Source organism: Heptranchias perlo, chromosome 14 (genome assembly GCF_035084215.1).
Source record: "Heptranchias perlo isolate sHepPer1 chromosome 14, sHepPer1.hap1, whole genome shotgun sequence".
Classification (NCBI taxonomy): domain Eukaryota; kingdom Metazoa; phylum Chordata; class Chondrichthyes; order Hexanchiformes; family Hexanchidae; genus Heptranchias; species Heptranchias perlo.
The window spans coordinates 3,931,111-3,949,563 of NC_090338.1; the positions used below are offsets into that span (position 1 = coordinate 3,931,111).

General features: G+C 48.7%; 1 protein-coding gene across 2 annotated transcripts in view; it reads left to right on the forward strand.

Moving 5' to 3' along the window:
* Nucleotides 1-18,453, forward strand: part of LOC137332259 (TBC1 domain family member 9B-like) — an 82,521-nt gene that overhangs the window by 37,283 nt on the left and 26,785 nt on the right. For both annotated transcript variants that reach the window (XM_067995957.1, XM_067995958.1), the window contains exons 12-18: nt 2,361-2,646; nt 3,495-3,624; nt 4,733-4,831; nt 7,809-7,877; nt 10,602-10,842; nt 14,159-14,224; nt 15,504-15,581. In XM_067995957.1, the coding sequence (XP_067852058.1) occupies nt 2,361-2,646; nt 3,495-3,624; nt 4,733-4,831; nt 7,809-7,877; nt 10,602-10,842; nt 14,159-14,224; nt 15,504-15,581 (969 nt within the window). The remainder of the gene's footprint in view (nt 1-2,360; nt 2,647-3,494; nt 3,625-4,732; nt 4,832-7,808; nt 7,878-10,601; nt 10,843-14,158; nt 14,225-15,503; nt 15,582-18,453) is intronic.

Sequence of the window (18,453 nt, forward strand, 5' to 3'; positions counted from 1 at the left end):
TGATTGACCAAAATAGGGTGTGCACAAGGCCGTGGCATGTGGTGAGTTAACCGATCTCAGATTGGAGGGGGCAGGGCGGAGGAAATCCAGGGGGGAGGGGGGGGGGGGGGGGAGAGGTGCTAATGGATGCCACAGAACCCAAACTGTTTCCACTACATCACCGATCCTTCGCGCTGACGCCAATGGACTTGCAGTAGAGCCCGTGGATTTATTCACCTAAGGAATAGGAGCCAGGAGTAGGCCATTCGGCCCCTCGAGCCTGCTCCACCATTCAATCAGATCATGGCTGATCTTCTACCTCAACTCCACTTTCCCGCCCGATCCCCATGTCCCTTGATTCCCCTAGAGTCCAAAAATCTATCATACAATCATAGAAAATTTACGGCACAGAAGGAGGCCATTTGGCCCATCGTGTCCATGCCGGCCGAAAATGAGCCACCCGGCCTAATCCCACTTTCCAGCACTTGGTCCGTAGCCCTGTAGGTTACAACACTTCAGGTGCACATCCAGGTACTTTTTAAATGAGTTGAGGGTTTCTGCCTCTACCACCCTCTCAGGCAGTGAGTTCCAGACCTCCACCACCCTCTGGGTGAAAAAAAATTTCCTCAGCTCCCCTCTAATCCTTCTACCAATCACTTTAAATCTATGCCCCCTGGTTATTGACCTCTCTGCTAAGGGAAATAGGTCCTTCCCATCCACTTTATCTCAGCCCCTCAGAATTTTGTACACCTCAATTAAATCACCCCTCAGCCTCCGCTGTTCAAAAGAGAACAACCCCAGCCTATCCAATCTTTCCTCATAGCTAAAATTCTCCAGTCCTGGCAACATAGGAAAGATGTGAAGGCCTTAGAGAGGGTGCAGAAGAGATTTACTAGAATGATTCCAGGGATGAGGGACTTTAGTTACTTGGATAGACTGGAGAAGCTGGGGTTGTTCTCCTTGGAACAGAGACGGTTGCGAGGAGATTTGATGGAGGTATTCAAAATCATGAAGGGTCTAGACAGAGTAGAGAGAGAGAAACTGTTCCCATTGGCGGAAGGGTCAAGAACCAGAGGACCAAGATTTAATGTGATTGGCAAAAGAACCAAAGGCAACATGAGAAAAAACGTTTTTACACAGCGCGTTGTTATGATCTGGAATGCACTGCCCGAGGGGGTGGTGGAGGCAGATTCAATCATGGCTTTCAAAAGGGAACTGGATAAGTACTTGAAGGGGAAAAAATTTGCATGGCAACAGGGATAGGGCGGGGGAGTGGGTCGAGCCGGGTTTCTCTTGCATAGAGCCGGCACGGACTCGATGGGCCGAATGGCCTCCTTCCGTGTTGTAACCTTTCTATGATTCTATGATCCTAACATCCTCGTAAATCTCCTCTGCACCCTCTCTAGTGCAGTCACATCCTTCCTGTAATGTGGTGACCAGAGCTGTACGCAGTACTCTAGCTGTGGCCTAACCAGTGTTTTATACAGTTCCAACATAACATCCCTGCTTTTATATTCTATGCCTTAGATAATAAAGGAAAGTATCCCGTATGCCTTTTTAACCACCTTGTCTACCTGTCCTGCTACCTTCAGGGATCTGTGGACATGCACTCCAAGGTCCCTCACTTCCTCTACACCTCTCAGTATCTCCCATTTATTGTGTACTCCCTTGCCTTGTTTGCCCTCCCCAAATGCATTACCTCACACTTGATTGAATTCCATTTGCCACTTTTCTGCCCACCTGACCAGTCCATTGATATCTTCCTGCAGTCTACAGCTTTCCTCCTCACTATCAACCACATGGCCAATTTTTGTATCATCTGCAAACTTCTTAATCATGCCCCCTACATTCAAGTCCAAATCATTAATATATATCACAAAAAACAAGGGACCTAGTACTGAGCCTTGCAGAACCCCACTGGAAACGGCCTTTCAGTCACAAAAAACATCTGTCGACCATTATCCTTTGCTTCCTGCCACTGAGCCTATTTTGGATCCAACTAGCCACTCTCCCTTGGATCCCATGGGCTTGTAATTTTCTGATCAGTCTGCCGTGTGGGACCTTGTCAAAAGCCTTGCTAAAATCCATGTAGACTAAATCAAACGCACTACCCTCATCGACCCTCCTTGTTACCCCCTCAAGAAATTCAATCAAGTTAGTCAGACACGACTCAGTCTTGAATAGACTCAACGACTGAGCATCCACAGCCCTCTGGGGTAGAGAATTCCAAAGATTCACAGCCCTGTGAGTGAAACAGTTGGGAAGAGTGGCGTTGGAATAGCAGAATAAGGCCATCTGTCGAGAGATCCTGCACAATGGCACGATTAAAGGGACGGGTGACGGGGATGATTTATCTCCTGTGGTTTGTTTTTTTCTTACAGGTGCCCTGGTGGACCAGGGTGTGTTTGAAGACCTGACCAGGGACCACCTTCCCCTGCTGTACGAGTGGATGCAGGAGCTGGGGGTCATCAGCACCATCTCCCTCTCCTGGTTCCTGACCCTCTTCCTCAGCGTCATGCCTTTCGAGAGCGCCGTGGTGGTCGTCGACTGCTTCTTCTACGAAGGGATCAAGGTCATCTTCCAGGTGTCCCTGGCCGTGCTGGAGGCCAACATGGAGAAGCTGCTGAATTGCTCGGATGAGGGGGAGGCCATGACCATTCTGGGCAGGTGACTGACTGACCCACTGACTCTCCCCCGGTTCGGCAGGGCCAAGCTGATCGAACTAGGTCGCGTGCTGCGATGGAGGAAATGTTGGCCTTTTCGTAGAATCTTACAGCACAGAAGGAGGCCATTCAGCCCATCGTGCCTGTGCCAGCTCTTTTGCAAGAGCCACCCAATTAGTCCCACACTCCCCCTGTTCTTTCTCCATAGTCCTGCAAATTTTCTCCCTTTCAAGTATTTATCCAATTCCCTTTTGAAAGTTATTATTGAATCTGCTTCCACCGCCCTTTCAGGCAGCGCATTCCAAATCATTAAACAAACTTGGCTGTTAGATTTTTGGGTGTCCTTTTATTATTTTTGTTTTGTGTGGGAGTGTTTGATGGGACGGTGTAGAGGGAGCTTTACTCTGTATTTAACCTGTGCTGTACCTGACCTGGGAGCGTTTGATGGGACAGTGGAGAGGGAGCTTTACTCTGTATCTAACCCGTGCTGTACCTGACCTGGGAGCGTTTGATGGGACAGTGTAGAGGGAGCTTTACTCTGTATCTAACCCGTGCTGTACCTGTCCTGGGAGTGTTTGATGGGACAGTGTAGAGGGAGCTTTACTCTGCATCTAACCCGTGCTGTACCTGCCCTGGGAGTGTTTGATGGGACAGTGTAGAGGGAGATGTGCTCTGTATCTTGATGTTGGATCTAGCTGCCCAAAATTAGGAATTATTCCATCTCTTAGTGCAAACCTTGATGGGCTTAATATTCGCCCCAAAAAAGACTCTCTAAATATTGGTTCCTGTACCTGTGCAATAATTGATCCTTAAAATATATCCTTCTAAGATTTAATTTTTAATCTAATTCAGGTACTTGGACAATGTGTGCAACAAGCAGAGTATATCGCCCCCAATTCCACACCTGCATGCTCTACTCACCAATGGAAATGAGCTCCCGCCACAGATCGACATCTTTGAACTGATTAAGTCATCGTACGAGGTGAGTGAGCACCTTATAATGAGGGCCTCCCTGGGAATGACATTGTTTAGTCTGTTTGGACGGTTCAGTTTTTCTCCTGAAGGTGGTGACTTGTTCTGCGACTCGATGCGATGGGCCAATTGACCAGAGGGGGGAAATGGGATACCCATTTCCCCATCTCCCTCCCCTTACCCCGGCCCCTGCCCCCCCACCCCACCCCCCGGCCTGTTAAGTGATCTGCGAACACACAGGCCCCAAAGTTTGTCGGAAGTTGCCGTGCTCGTGTGAAGTGTGCTGGAGAGGTAGCTCTGCCCACAGCCGGTTCCGCTCCCCCACACCATTGGAATTTAAAGGGGCCGGTGCAAGGAGGGAGGAATCCTGTCGTAACCAGGTCCCCCACCCCCACAAGTTCCTCCGCTTCCCTGGCTGGAAATCTTGCTTCCGCACAATCCAACCCCAGGAAATTCAGGGCCTGGGTTTGCTTTGAAGACTTTTGCCCCCTTTGTTTGAGATACCAAAGGGTCTGCTGCCTGCCTTGGGAGTGGTACTGCAGCAAGAGGCAGCAACAACCTGCATTTATATAGCGTCCTCAATGTAGTAAAACGGCCCAGGGCGCTTCACATGAGCGATTATCAAACAAAATTTGACACCGAGCCACATAAGGAGATATTAGGACAGGTGACCAAAAGCTTGGTCAAAGAGGTAGGTTTTAAGGAACGTTTTAAAGGAGGAGAGAGAGGCGGAGAGGTTTAGGGAGGGAATTCCAGAGCTTAGGGCCCAGGCAGCTGAAGGCACGGCCGCCAATGGTGGAGCGATGAAAATCGGGGATGCGCAAGAGGCCAGAATTGGAGGAGCGCAGAGATCTCGGAGGGTTGTAGGGCTGGAGGAGGTTACAGAGATAGGGAGAGGGGCGAGGCCATGGAGGGATTTGAAAACAAGGATGAGAATTTTAAAATTGAGGCGTTCCCGGACTGGGAGCCAATGTAGGTCAGCGAGCGCAGGGGGTGATGGGTGAGCGGGACTTGGTGCGAGTTAACACCCACAGGAAAGAAGGGAGGAGACTTGGTGGGGGGAATAACAGGGGATGAGATCACCTTTCTCAGGAGCTACTTTGTTCTTCTGTGTTTAGAAATTTGGGACGATCAGGGCAGATGTGATCGAGCAGATGCGATTCAAACAGAGACTGAAGGTGATTCAGACCCTGGAGGACTCGGCCAAACGGAGTGTGGTAAGGGAAACGGTCATTTCACAATCTTACCTTGAAAAATCTTATCTTGTATAGTTAATACTGAGGAGGGCTGCGACAAAATACAGAAAGACATTAGTAACCTTGCAGAATGGGCGTGTAATTGGCAAATGAATTACAGTGTAGAAAAATGTGAGGTGGTGCATTTTTGTAAGAAGAATAAAGAGGCCACATACTGCTCGGGTAATAAGAGTCTCCATGGTGTGGCGAACAGAGGGATATCGAGGTACAGATACATAAATCACGAAAAGTAGCGACGCAGGTTAATAAGGCCATAAAAAAAAGCAAACCAAACACTGGGGTTCATTTCTAGAGGGATAGAATTGAAAAGCAGAGAAGTTGTGTTAAACTTGTATCGAAGCTTGGTTGGACCACACTTGGAGTATTGTGAACAGTTCTGGTCTCCATATTATGAAAAGGATATAGAGGCATTGGAGAAGGTGCAAAAAAGATTTACTAGGTGACACCAGAACTGAGAGGTTATACCTATCAGGAAGGATTGAACAGGCTGGGGGCTCTTGTCTCCAGAAAAGAGAAGACTGAGGGGTGACCTGATAGAGGTCTTTAAAATTATGAAAGGGTTCGATAGGGTAGACGTAGAGAAAATGTTTCCACTTGTGGGGGAGACCAGAACTAGGGGCCATAAATATAAAATAGTCACTAATAAATCCAATAGGGAATTCAGGAGAGACTTCTTTACCCAGAGAGTGGTGAGAATGTGGAACTCGCTCCCACAAGGAGTAGTTGAGGCAAATAAAATCGATGCATTTAAGGGGAAACTAGATAAACACATGAGGGAGAAAGGAATAGAAGGATATGCTGATAGGGTGAGATGAAGTAGGGAGGGAGGAGGCTCGTGTGGAGCATAAACACCGGCATAGACCTGTTGGGCCGAATGGCCTGTTTCTGTGCTGTACATTCTGTGTAAAACAGCTGGTCAGTCATGTGCCTCCATACCTCAAAAGGGACACTGAAGCACTGGAGAAAGTGCGGAAAAAGATTTACCAGGATGTTACCGGAATTGAGAGGATGCAACTATCGGGAGAGGTTTTAGCAGGCTGAGGATTTTTTCCTCTGGAGAAGAGGAGACCTGATGGAACATCCCGATGTTCCAAACGCGTCTGAGTCACAGCCAGACCTGGAACCTGCACTCTGGTTGGGAATCTGCTGGTGAACAACTTGTCTGTCTGACCTGAAGGAATAGTTCATGCAGCCCTCAACTCGATTACTTTTTAAAAATTATTATTATTATTATCATTTCCATCCGTGCAGAAGGAGATTTGCACACCAGATATTTCATAGTGTTGAGAAAGAATTTTTACTGTTTTTACAGTTTTTACAGTTCCTGGTTATATGCCCTTTTGTTTTAAAAGAAAGAAAATTGAGAAGCTTAGTCAGCCATATTCAAAACTACAATTCAGATGTCACTAAAGGTTAATATTGTGGGAACTTTAATGAAATTTTAAGACCGGTTGAGCTAAAATCCCTGCTGTGCAGTAAAAATGTAATTCTGCCGACAGTGTCTTTCCCCCCACTTCACTGTTTGCCTTCTCATATCTCAGCCAAATGACTGCACTTTTCTGAGTCTACACTTTGACAGTCAGCGGATTATTCGACCGCGGGGTGGGGGGGTGGTGGTGAATTGCCGTGAGGACAGTGTTTATTTTTCCCTCCTGCTTCCTACCCGAGGGGCACCTCGGGTAGGAAGCAGGAGGGACACTCACTGACTCGACACAGACCAGTGTCAAACTTGCGCGGTTTGTTGGATCGTCTATAAAATAATGAGGGGCATAGATAAGGTAGATAGTCAAAATCTTTTCTATAACGAGGGGGCATAGATTTAAGGTGAGAGGGGAGAGATACAAAAGGGTCCAGAGGGGCAATTTTTTCACTCAAAGGGTGGTGAGTGTCTGGAACGAGCTGCCAGAGGCAGTAGTAGAGGCGGGTACAATTTTGTCTTTTAAAAAGCATTTGGACAGTTACATGGGTAAGATGGGTATAGAGGGATATGGGCCAAGTGCAGGCAATTGGGACTAGCTTAGTGGTATAAACTGGGCGACATGGACATGTTGGGCCGAAGGGCCTGTTTCCATGTTGTAAACTTCTATGATTCTATGTTTGATTGTGCACATGCTCCATTTTTATTACAGGTTTAAAGTTAGTTTAATGTCGCTAGAAAAGCAGTGTCCCCATCCACAGAAAGGGAACATCAATAAACCAGATATTGAGGCCTGATTTTAACGCTGCTGCTAAAAGCTACCAAGGAGAGAGAGAGAGAGATTTCTATAGCACCTTTCCTGATCTCAGGACGTCCCAAAGTGCTTTACTGCCAATGAAATACCTTTGAAGTGTAGTCACTGTTGTAATGTTGGAAATGTGGCAGCCAGTTTTGCGCACAGCAAGATCCCACAAACAGCAACGCGATAAAGACCAGATCATCATTTGGTTGAGGGATAAATATTGGCCAGGACACCGGGGAGAACTCCCCTGCTCTTCTTCGAAATAGCGGCCGTGGGATTTTTTACATTCTCCCGAGAGTTCAGACGAGGCCTCGGTTCAATGTCTCATCCGAAAGACGGCGCCTTCGACAGTGCAGCACTCCCTCAGTACTGCACTGGGAGGGTCGGCCTGGATTACGTGCTTGAGCCTCTGGAGTGGGGCTCGAACCCACGACCTTCTGACTCAGAGGTCAGAGTGCTGCCCACTGAGCCAAGACTGACCCCATAGTGAAATAACTTGTGTTAGACGCAGGTTAACTCCCTCTGCACTGTCCATTCATGTGTCTTAATCTCAATTTCTGCATCCCTATTTCACACACCATCTCCTCCGAGAGAGATTAACAAGTTACAAAAACAACTGGTAGGGCTTTTAGTGGAAATCTGTGCAAACCCAAGTGTGAGGCTGTTCCTCTTCTTCACTGACCAGTTCTTTATTTGTTTGGCTGTGTGTGTGTTTCCAGGTGCGAGCTATCCTGACCGACACTGCGTTCAGCATCGAGGACCTGGAGGAACTTTACGTACTTTTCAAGGTCAGCGGCCTGTGTGACGCGATAAATCAAACACCCATTTAACGGTCAATTTAAAAACAAGTTCTCCCACCCCCCCGCCCCCAAAACGCGATCCTGTCCTTTTTCTGAACCTGCTGCTTATATCCAGCGTTTTCCGTTTTTATCAGATTTCCAGCATTCGCTAATTTTATTTTTATCTTAATGCTCGTGCTGAAGCACAAACACCAGCATAGACCAGTTGGGCCGTATGGCCTGTTTCCGTGCTGTAGACTCGATGTAGTTTTATGTCCTCGATTATCCATCAAACCGGGAGAAAATCGGGCACGAAATATCGAAGCTATAAAATCTTTTGTGTTGTTTCATTCTTGTGTCTGGGGATTTGGTGCGAGATCTAAGTTTGTCATCTCTCAGTTACTGCCGGTTTCCATTATCCAGTGGCATGGGAGAACAAAGAGAACCTGCATTTATACAACTCCATCTTCAGGGCGTCCCGAAATGCTTTACAGCTAATGAAGTACTTTTTTGGAGTGTAGTCACTGTTGTAATGCAGGAAACGCGGCAGCCAATAGAGGCCGTGGGCTCTTTTGAGTCCACCCGAGAGGGAAGGCGGGGCCTCAGTTTAAAGTCTCATCCGAAAGGGCGGCACCTCCGACTACATAGCACTGCCTCGGTACTGCCCCTCCGACAGTGCAGCGCTCCCTCAGTACTGCCCCTCCGACAGTGCAGCGCTCCCTCAGTACTGCCCCTCCGACAGTGCAGCGCTCCCTCAGTACTGCCCCTCCGACAGTGCAGCGCTCCCTCAGTACTGCCCCTCCGACAGTGCAGCACTCCTTCAGTACTGCCCCTCCGACAGTGCAGCACTCCTTCAGTACTGCCCCTCCGACAGTGCAGCACTCCTTCAGTACTGCCCCTCCGACAGTGCAGCGCTCCCTCAGTACTGCCCCTCCGACAGTGCAGCACTCCCTCAGTACTGACCCTCCGACAGTGCAGCACTCCCTCAGTACTGCCCCTCCGACAGTGCAGCACTCCTTCAGTACTGTCCCTCCGACAGTGCAGGACTCCTTCAGTACTGTCCCTCCGACAGTGCAGCACTCCTTCAGTACTGCCCCTCCGACAGTGCAGCACTCCCTCAGTACTGCCCCTCCAACAGTGCAGCACTCCCTTAGTATTGCACTGGGAGTGTCAGCCTGGATTATGAAGGGTTATGGGGATTGGGTGGGAAGGTGGAGTTGAGGTAGAAGATCAGCCATGATCTTGTTGAATGACGGAGCAGGCTCGAGGGGCCGAATGGCCTATTCCTGCTCCTATTCCTATTTCTTATCTTCTATTCTTATGTGCTCAAGTCTCTGGAGTGGGTTAGATGCAGGTTAATTCTCTCTGCGATGTCCTTTCATGTGTGTTAAACCCAGTTTCTGCATTCATATTTCACACATCATCTCCTCTGAGGAAGATTGCACTTACATAGTGCTTTTAATGTTGAAAAACGTCCTAAGGCGCTTCAGAGAGGCACAATCAGACAAAAATGGAGGCCGAACCAAAAGAGGAAATATCAGAAGGAGTGGCCAAAAACTTGGTCAAAGAGATAGATTTTAAGGAGGGTCTTAAAGGAAGGGAAAGAGAGAGAGAGGCGGAGACGTACTGTTAACTTAGTGTTCCTCTATTCACATGCTCTGGATTGCAAAGGGTACTGTAGTGTCGTGGTTATGTTACTGGACATGAGTTCAAATCCCACCATGGCCAGATTGTGAATTTGATTTAATTTTTTTTTTTAAAAACTAACTTAAATCTGGAAATAAAAAGCTGGTATCAGTAAAAGTGACCATGAAGCTGTCGGATTGTCCATAAAAACCCATCTAGTTCATTAATGTCCATTTAGGGAAGGAAACCTGCCGCCTTTACCCGGTCTGGGCCTATACATGGTGTGGGGACTGGAGTCAATGTGGTTGACTCTTTACAGCCCTCTGAAGTGGGCCGAGCAAGACGCTGCTCAAAGAATGGATAGGACCTTCGCCACACGATTCAAGAAGGCGGCTCACCACCACCTTCTCAGGGCAACTAGGGATGGGCAATAAATGCCGGCCTCGCCAACGCGCCCACATCCCGTGAATCATAGAAAGTTACAGCGCAGAAGGAGGCCATTCGGCCCATCGTGTCCATGCCGGATTTTTAAAATTCTCAGTTCATAGATTCTTCGAATTGGATTTGGACTGGGATATCGATTAAAGGGGAAAGTAATTGTGCCAGACACTGGAAAACCCAGTAAAAAAATCAGCTCATTATTTTATCGATTTGGGGATGGGGATTGGGGCTGATGCTCCTTTTTGTTTCCCATCCTTGTTTTCAAATCTTTCCATGGCCTCCCCCTCCCTATCTCTAACCTCCTCCAGCCCTACAAACCTCCGAGATCTCTGCGCTCCTCCAATTCTGGCCTCTTGCGCATCCCCGATTTCCATCGCTCCACCATTGGCGGCCGTGCCTTCAGCTGCCTGGGCTCTAAGCTCTGGAATTCCCTCCCTAAACCCCTCCACCTCTCCGCCTTTCTCTCCTCCTTTAAGACGCTGCTTAAAACCTACCTCATTGACCAAGCTTTTGGTCACCTGTCCAAATATCTCCTTATGTGGCTCGGTGTCTATTTTTGTTTGATTACGCCCCTGTGAAGCGCCTTGGGACGTTTTACTATGTTAAAGGCGCTATATGAATGCAGGTTGTTATATCTATGTTATTTTTTCTTTCTCTCTCCCTTAGGCCAAACACATGATGAGCTGTTACTGGGGTGGGAGCAGCAGTGCAGCGGAGAGACACGACCTCAGCCAGCCCTACCTGGAGCAGTACCGCATCGACTCGGAGCAGTTCACGGAGCTCTTCATGTCTCTCTCACCCTGGACCTGCGGCATTCACTCCCAGGTCCTCGCTGGGCGCATGTTCCGACTCTTGGACCAAAACAAGGACTCGCTCATCAGCTTCAAGGAATTCGTGACTGGGCTGAGTACGTGTTCATTCTTTTTTTCTTTGTCCCCTCCACTCTCCTCCTGAACGTGTCTCGGGGAACGGACCCACCCCCCGCCCCCCCCTCCATACCTCACCCAGTGAACATTCTTCATGTGTGAGCCCGACTGCGAATGTTGGGTGGCTGTGGTGGGGGGAGAGGAGGATGGAGCGGGGGGGGGGGGGGTTGGGGGTTGGGTGATGGAGCGGGGGGGTGGTTGGGTGATGGAGCGGGGGGGGGGGGGGGGGGGGGGTTGGGTGATGGAGCCGGGGGGGTGGTTGGGTGATGGAGCGGGGGGTGGTGGGTGATGATGGGGGGGGGGGGGTGGGTGATGGAGGGGGGGGGGGTGGGTGATGGAGGAGGGGGTGGTGGGTGATGGAGGAGGGGGTGGTGGGTGATGGAGGAGGGGGTGCTGGGTGATGGAGGAGGGGGTGCTGGGTGATGGAGGGGGGGTGCTGGGTGATGGAGGGGGGGTGCTGGGTGATGGGGGGGGTGGTGATGGAGCGGGGGGGTTGGTGGGTGATGGAGGGGGGTTGGGTGATGGATGGAGAGGCAATGCAATCCAACCAATGTCTACACAAGGACACTTCCCCGCGACAGTCACTCGTTAGTTTTCAACCTCGAGCACTGACCTCAGTTGTAACATCCCACCATCCTTGCTCGAGACCAGATCAGACTTGGGGCTTTCCTGCTCTGTATGACTCAGTACCATGCAGGATAGCCCTTTACCATTTGGGGCTGGGGAACCACAAGGAATTTTATTTTGATATTCCTGATCTATCTCACAATGAACTTTTATTTTCTTCCCAATTCCATAAGCAGATTCTGGGCACTGGTTCATTCGCAGTAACTCCCAGCTCTCTGTGGCCAGTGATGTGATTCAAGTGGATCGAGCTGGTGTCTGTCTTTGCCCCCAATATTTGCAGACTCAACATTTTATTACCAACACTCTGTGCACTCTCCCCTACCATAGTCTCTCCCATTTAATCTCCTCCCATAGTCCATGTACACTCTCCCCTATCATAGTCTCTCCCATTTAATCTCCTCCCATAGTCCATGTACACTTTCCCCTATCATAGTCTCTCCCATTTAATCTCCTCCCATAGTCCATGTACACTCTCCCCTATCATAAACTCTACCTGCGTATTAACTTTCAGTGATTCATGTCTCTCTGAACACCAACATTTCTTAGTCTCTCATCTTTTTAAAAAATATTCTGCTTTTCTATTCTTCCTACCAAAGTGGATAATTTCACATTTCCCCACATTATACTCCATCTGCCACCTTCTCACCCACTCACTTAACCTGTCTGTATCCCTTTGCAGACTCTTTGTGTCCTCCTCACAGCTTACTTTCCCACCTAGCTTTGTATCATCAGCAAACTTGGATACATTACACTCGGTCCCTTCATCTAAGTCATTAATATAGATTGTAAATGGCTGAGGCCCAAGCACCAGTCCCTGCTGCACTCCATTATTTACAGCCTGCCAACCTGAAAATGACTCGTTTATCCCTACTCTCTGTTTTCTGTCCGTTAACCAATCCTCTATCCATGCTAATATATTAACCCCTGTACACTCTTCCCCTATCATGGACTCTACCCACCTTTAGGAAATTCTGGAAGATCAAAACCAATGCATCCACTATCTCTGCAACCACTTCTTCTAAAGCCATAGGATGTAGATCATCAGATTCAGGGGGTTTGTCGGCTTTTAGTCCCAATAATTTCTCCAGTACTTTTTCTTTACTAATCTTAATTGCTTTAAGCTCCTCACTCCCACTATTTCTGGTAAGTTTTTTGTATCTTCTACTGTGAAGACAGATACAAAGTATTTGTCGTCTCTGACATTTCCTCAGCCTCTAGGGGACCAACGTTTACTTTTGCTACTCTCTTCCTTTTTACATACTTGTAGAAGCTCTTACAACCTGTTTTTATATTTCTTGCTAGTTTACTCTCATATTCAATTTTCTCCCTCTTTATCAGTCTCCAACCAGATATATATCTAGTTCCATTATAATTTTTCTCACCCCTGTGCTCTCTGACCTACATTGGCTCCCGGTCCAGTAACCCCTCAATTTTAAAATTCTCACCCTTGTTTTCAAATCCCTCCATGGCCTCGCCCCTCCCTATCTCTGTAACCTCCTCCAGCCCTACAACCCTCCGAGATCTCTGCACTCCTCCAATTCTGGCCTCTTGTCCATCCCCGATTTTAATCGCTCCACCATTGGCGGCCGTGCCTTCAGCTGCCTAGGCCCTAAGCTCTGGAATTCCCTCCCTAAACCTCTCCGCCTCTCTCTCTTTTAAGACGCTCCTTAAAACCTACCTCTTTGACTAAGCTTTTGGTCACCTGTCCTAATATCCCCTTGTGTGGCTCGGTGTCAAATTTTGTTCGAACGCTCCTGTGAAGCCCCTCGGGCCGTTTTACTACGTTACAGGTGCGGAATAAGTACAGCTTATTATTATATAGACATCTTCGTCAATCCAGAGAGCACTGGAACCAATTGCAGTCCATTACTCCAAGGCTGAGCTCGGGTAACGCTGCACGGACTAAAGACTGAAGCCAGTTGGCGTGGTTCACCAACACACCATCATCGAGCCCAGTGACCCATCAGCTCATACCTTTTATTGTAAGGAGAGCTTGCGTTCATACAGCACCTTTCATGACTCAGGACGTCCCAAATTACTTACAACCAATAAAGTACATAGAATTACATAGAGTTTTCAGCACTGAAGGAGGCCATTTGGCCCAGTTTTTTTTTGCTCCACACGAGCCTCTTCCCAACTCTATTTACTTCATCTCACCCTATCAACATAATCTTCTATTCCTTTCTCCCTCATGTGTTAATCTAGCTTCCCTTCAACTGCCTCTACGCTAGTCGCCTCAACCACTCCATGTGGTGGTGAACTCCACAACACAAGTACTTTTGAAGTGTGGTCACTGTTGTAATGTAGGAAACATGGCAGCCAATTTGCGCACAGCAAGATCCCACAAACAGCAATGAGATAAATGACCAGATAATCTGCTTTAGTAATGTTAGTTGATGGATAAATATTGGCCAGGACACTGGGGAGAACTCTCCTGCTCTTCAAGTGGTACCGTGGGATGTTTTACGTCCACCTGAGAGGGCACATGGGGCCTCGGTTTAACATCTCATCCGAAAGACGGCACCTCTGCGCGGGGAGTGTCAGCCTGGATTATGGGCTCAAGTCTCTAGTTAATTGGCGGCCAAGTGAAATGTGAGATGAAAGGCAGTGATGGGCATTGATGTCCAGTGGAGTGTCTGTTTACTTGTAACTTGGCGTTTTGTCCGATAGGTGGAATGTACCATGGGGACCTCATAGAGAAGCTGAAGATGATGTACAAGCTTCACCTGCCGCCAGGTAAGATCAAGATCAGTGGACCTCCTGGTTCACTCTTCTACTATATTCACCCTTCCTGCTCCACATTCCTTTTTCCTTACAAGGCTATATTTTTTCACTTCCCCTCTGCAATATACTGACTCATGTTTGAGCTCAGTTCCACAGGCACTGGACAGACCCCAGTACTTTGCCCCACTGTTGGGGTACGGTTCGACAGGCACTGGATTGACCCCAGTACTTTGCCCCACTGTTGGGGTACGGTTCGACAGGCACAGGACAGACCCCAGTACTTTGCCCCACTGTTGGGGTACGGTTCGACAGGCACTGGATTGACCCCAGTACTTTGCCCCACTGTTGGGGTACGGTTCGACAGGCACAGGACAGACCCCAGTACTTTGCCCCACTGTTGGGGTACGGTTCGACAGGCACTGGATTGACCCCAGTACTTTGCCCCACTGTTGGGGTACGGTTCGACAGGCACTGGATTGACCCCAGTACTTTGCCCCACAGGTACAAGTGCCCTCATGTGCTTCGCCTAAGTAGATATTATCCGGATGCAAGCCTGGGCAATGAGCGTCAGACAGGATATTCAACTGTGGCAGACATAGAATCATAGAATGATACAGCATAGAAGGAGGCCATTCGGCCCATCATCTTTGAAAGAGCTATCCAATTAGTCCCATTCCCCTGCTCTTTCCCCAGAGCCCTGCAAATTTTTTCCCTTCCAAGTATTTATCCAATTCCCTTTTGACAGTTATAATTGAATCTGCTCCCACCGCCCTTTCAGGCAGCGCATTCCAGATCGTAACAACTCACTGCGTAAAAAAAAACGTTTCCTCGTGTCTCCTCATGGCGGTTCCTGTTCCTGTCTGTTCCCGACGTGCACCTTCCAGCAGGAGTCGCGGGATAGCGATCAGTAAAGGAAGCGCTGAGCGAACTCTTTCCCTCCTGACTCTCGAGCGAGCTACAGCTGCTCTCACAGCACCTCAGCTAAGATGGGGAAAAGTCTAAGGACCCTTCCTGGAGAACCCAACAAGTCCTCTCATGTCCATCAGGGTGGGGAACGTGACTCCCCGACACAGTTCGGCATACACGTGACTCCGGTCACATGTTACCCAGTTGACTTGATGCCTTCAGTGCAACTAGGAATGGGCACCTTCAAAGTTCTCCACATTCCGGGGGCAAATATATATATTTTAAGGAGTCCCGGGAGCCGTGTGATACAACCCTTTGCTGCACAGGGTGGAAGTCTCCAGTGCACAGCCGCGACCCTGTTTCACGATCCCGTTTTCTTTCCCAGCTCTTTGGCCAGAGGAAGAGTCAGCACTGGAAGCTGCTCGGTACTTCACTGAAGATGCCTTGGCTGACGTGTCGCACGGTAAGTGTGTAAAGCACTTTTTTTTTTTAAAACACTTCTCACTATTTCTACCTTTTATCCCCTGAGAGATCGACTGGTCGTTCACACAAGCAAAAGTGGTTCTTGGGATTGGACATAAGTACATTGTGCCCAAAAGTGGATATTCGACGAGCTGTGCAAGAAAGTTTGTGACTGTTTTAGTAACACCCCTTCTACAAGAGCAGACCAGTGACTGCAGCTTGTGCTTCAGAACTTCAGTAAAATGTCGTGTGCTTGAAATTTTCATTTTACATCCACTTAAACTGTGGGAAACTCCCAACGAGAGACACGGATTCTGTCCTCCTTAATTTCAGTTGTGTCTGAGCTGTGGTGGCGAGTCTGTTACTGGCGGTGGGAGCATAGGATCAGAGGAATGGGAGGAGGCCATTCAGCCCCTCTAGCCTGTTCTGCCATTCAGTTAGATCATGGCTGATCTGTATCTTAACTCCATTTACCCGCCTTAGCTCCATATCCCTCGTTACCCTCACCCAACAAAAATCTAACGGCTTCAGTCTTGAAAACTCCAATTGACCCCCAGCATCCACAGACTTTTTTTGGGGGAGAGAGTTCCAGATTTCCACTCCCCTTTGTGTGAAGAAATGCTTCCTGACATCACCCCTGAACGGCCTGGCTCTAATTTTAAGGTTCTGCCCCCTTGTTCTGGACTCCCCCACCAGAGGAAATAGTTTCTCTCTATCTACCCTATCAAATCCTTTAATCATCTTAAACACCTCAATTAGATCACCCCCCAGCCTTCTAAACTGAAGGGAATACAAGCCTAGTCGACGCAACCTGCCCTCGGAATTTAACCCTTTACGCTCTGAAGGGATGAATTGAGATCGCGTTCGAACATATGGAATTGATGGGCAGGAAAAGACCAACTGGTCCATCGAGCCTGCCCCACACCACGATGGCTGGAGCTTCGTAACTAAAAACTTCCTCCCTCCCTCCACACCCCCCAGTAGCATTAAAAGATGTGCTGTTTTTCCAACAGCTTTGAGGTTCTAAAATGTTATAAACTTGGTGGTAAGACTGGACGAGAGGGAGATACTTTTGGGGGGAAAAAGGTATTGACCGACTAGACTGAATTGTGCCTGAAGGGTACGGTAGCATAGTGGTTATGTTACTGGGCTAGTAATCCAGAGGCCTGGACTAAAATCCAGAGTCATGAGTTCAAATCCCGCCAAGGCAGCTGGCGAGTTTAAATTCAATTAATTAAATAAAAATCTGGAATTAAAATACTAGTATCAGTAATGATGGCCATGAAACTACCGGATTGTCGTAAAAACCCATCTGGTTCACTAATGTCCTTTAGGGAAGGAAACCTGCCGTCCTTACCCGGTCTGGCCTATATGTGACTCCAGACCGGGTAAGGTGGTTGATTCTTAATTGCCCTCTGAAATGGCCGAGCAAGCCACTCAGTTGTAAAATCTCGCTACGAAAAGTCATAATAAGAATAAAACCGGACGGACCACCCGGCATCGGACCACTAGGCACCGGACACGACAACGGCAAAACACCAAGCCCAGTCGACCCTGCAAGGTCCTCCTTACTAACATTTGGGGACTTGTGCCAAAATTGGGAGAGCTGTCCCACAGACTAGTCAAGCAACAGCCTGACAAGGCCATACTTACAGAATCATATCTTTCAGCCAACGTCCCAGACTCTTCCATCACCATCCCTGGGTATGTCCTGTCCCACCGGCAGGACAGACCCACCAGAGGTGGCGGTACAGTGATATACAGTCAGGAGGGAGTGGCCCTGGGAGTCCTCAACATTGACTCTGGACCCCATGAAATCTCATGGCATCAGGTCAAACATGGGCAAGGAAACCTCCTGCTGATTACCACCTACCGTCCTCCCTCAGCTGATGAATCAGTCCTCCTCCATGTTGAACACCACTTGGAGGAAGCACTGAGGGTAGCAAGGGCACAGAATGTACTCTGGGTGGGGGACTTCAATGTCCATCACCAAGAGTGGCTCGGTAGCACCACTACTGACCGAGCTGGCCAAGTCCTGAAGGACATAGCTGCTAGACTGGGCCTGCGGCAGGTGGTGAGCGAACCAACACGAGGGAAAAACTTACTTGACCTCGTCCTCACCAATCTACCAGTCGCAAATGCATCTGTCCATGACAGTATTGGTAGGAGTGACCACCGCACAGTCCTCGTGGAGATGAAGTCCCGTCCTCGCACTGAGGACACCATCCAACGTGTTGTGTGGCACGACCACCGTGCTAAATGGGATAGATTCAGAACAGATCTAGCAGCTCAAAACTGGGCATCCATGAGGCGCTGTGGGCCATCAGCAGCAGCAGAATTGTATTCCAGCACAATCTGTAACCTCATGGTCCAGCATATTCCTCACTCTACCATTACCAACAAGCCAGGGGATCAACCCTGGTTCAATGAGGAGTGTAGAAGAGCATGCCAGGAGCAGCACCAGGCGTACCTAAAAATGAGGTGCCAACCTGGTGAAGCTACAACTCAGGACTACATGCATGCTAAACAGCGGAAACAACATGCTATAGACAGAGCGAAGCGATTCCACAACCAAGGGATCAGATCAAAGCTCTGCAGTCCTGCCACATCCAGTCGTGAATGGTGGTGGACAATTAAACAGCTAACGGGAGGAGGAGGCTCTGCAAACATCCCCATTCTCAATGATGGCGGAGTCCAGCACGTGAGTGCAAAAGACAAGGCTGAAGCGTTTGCAACCATCTTCAGCCAGAAGTGCCGAGTGGATGATCCATCTCAGCCTCCTCCCGATATCCCCACCATCACGGAAGCCAGTCTTCGGCCAATTCGATTCACTCCACGTGATATCAAGAAACGGCTGAGTGCACTGGATACAG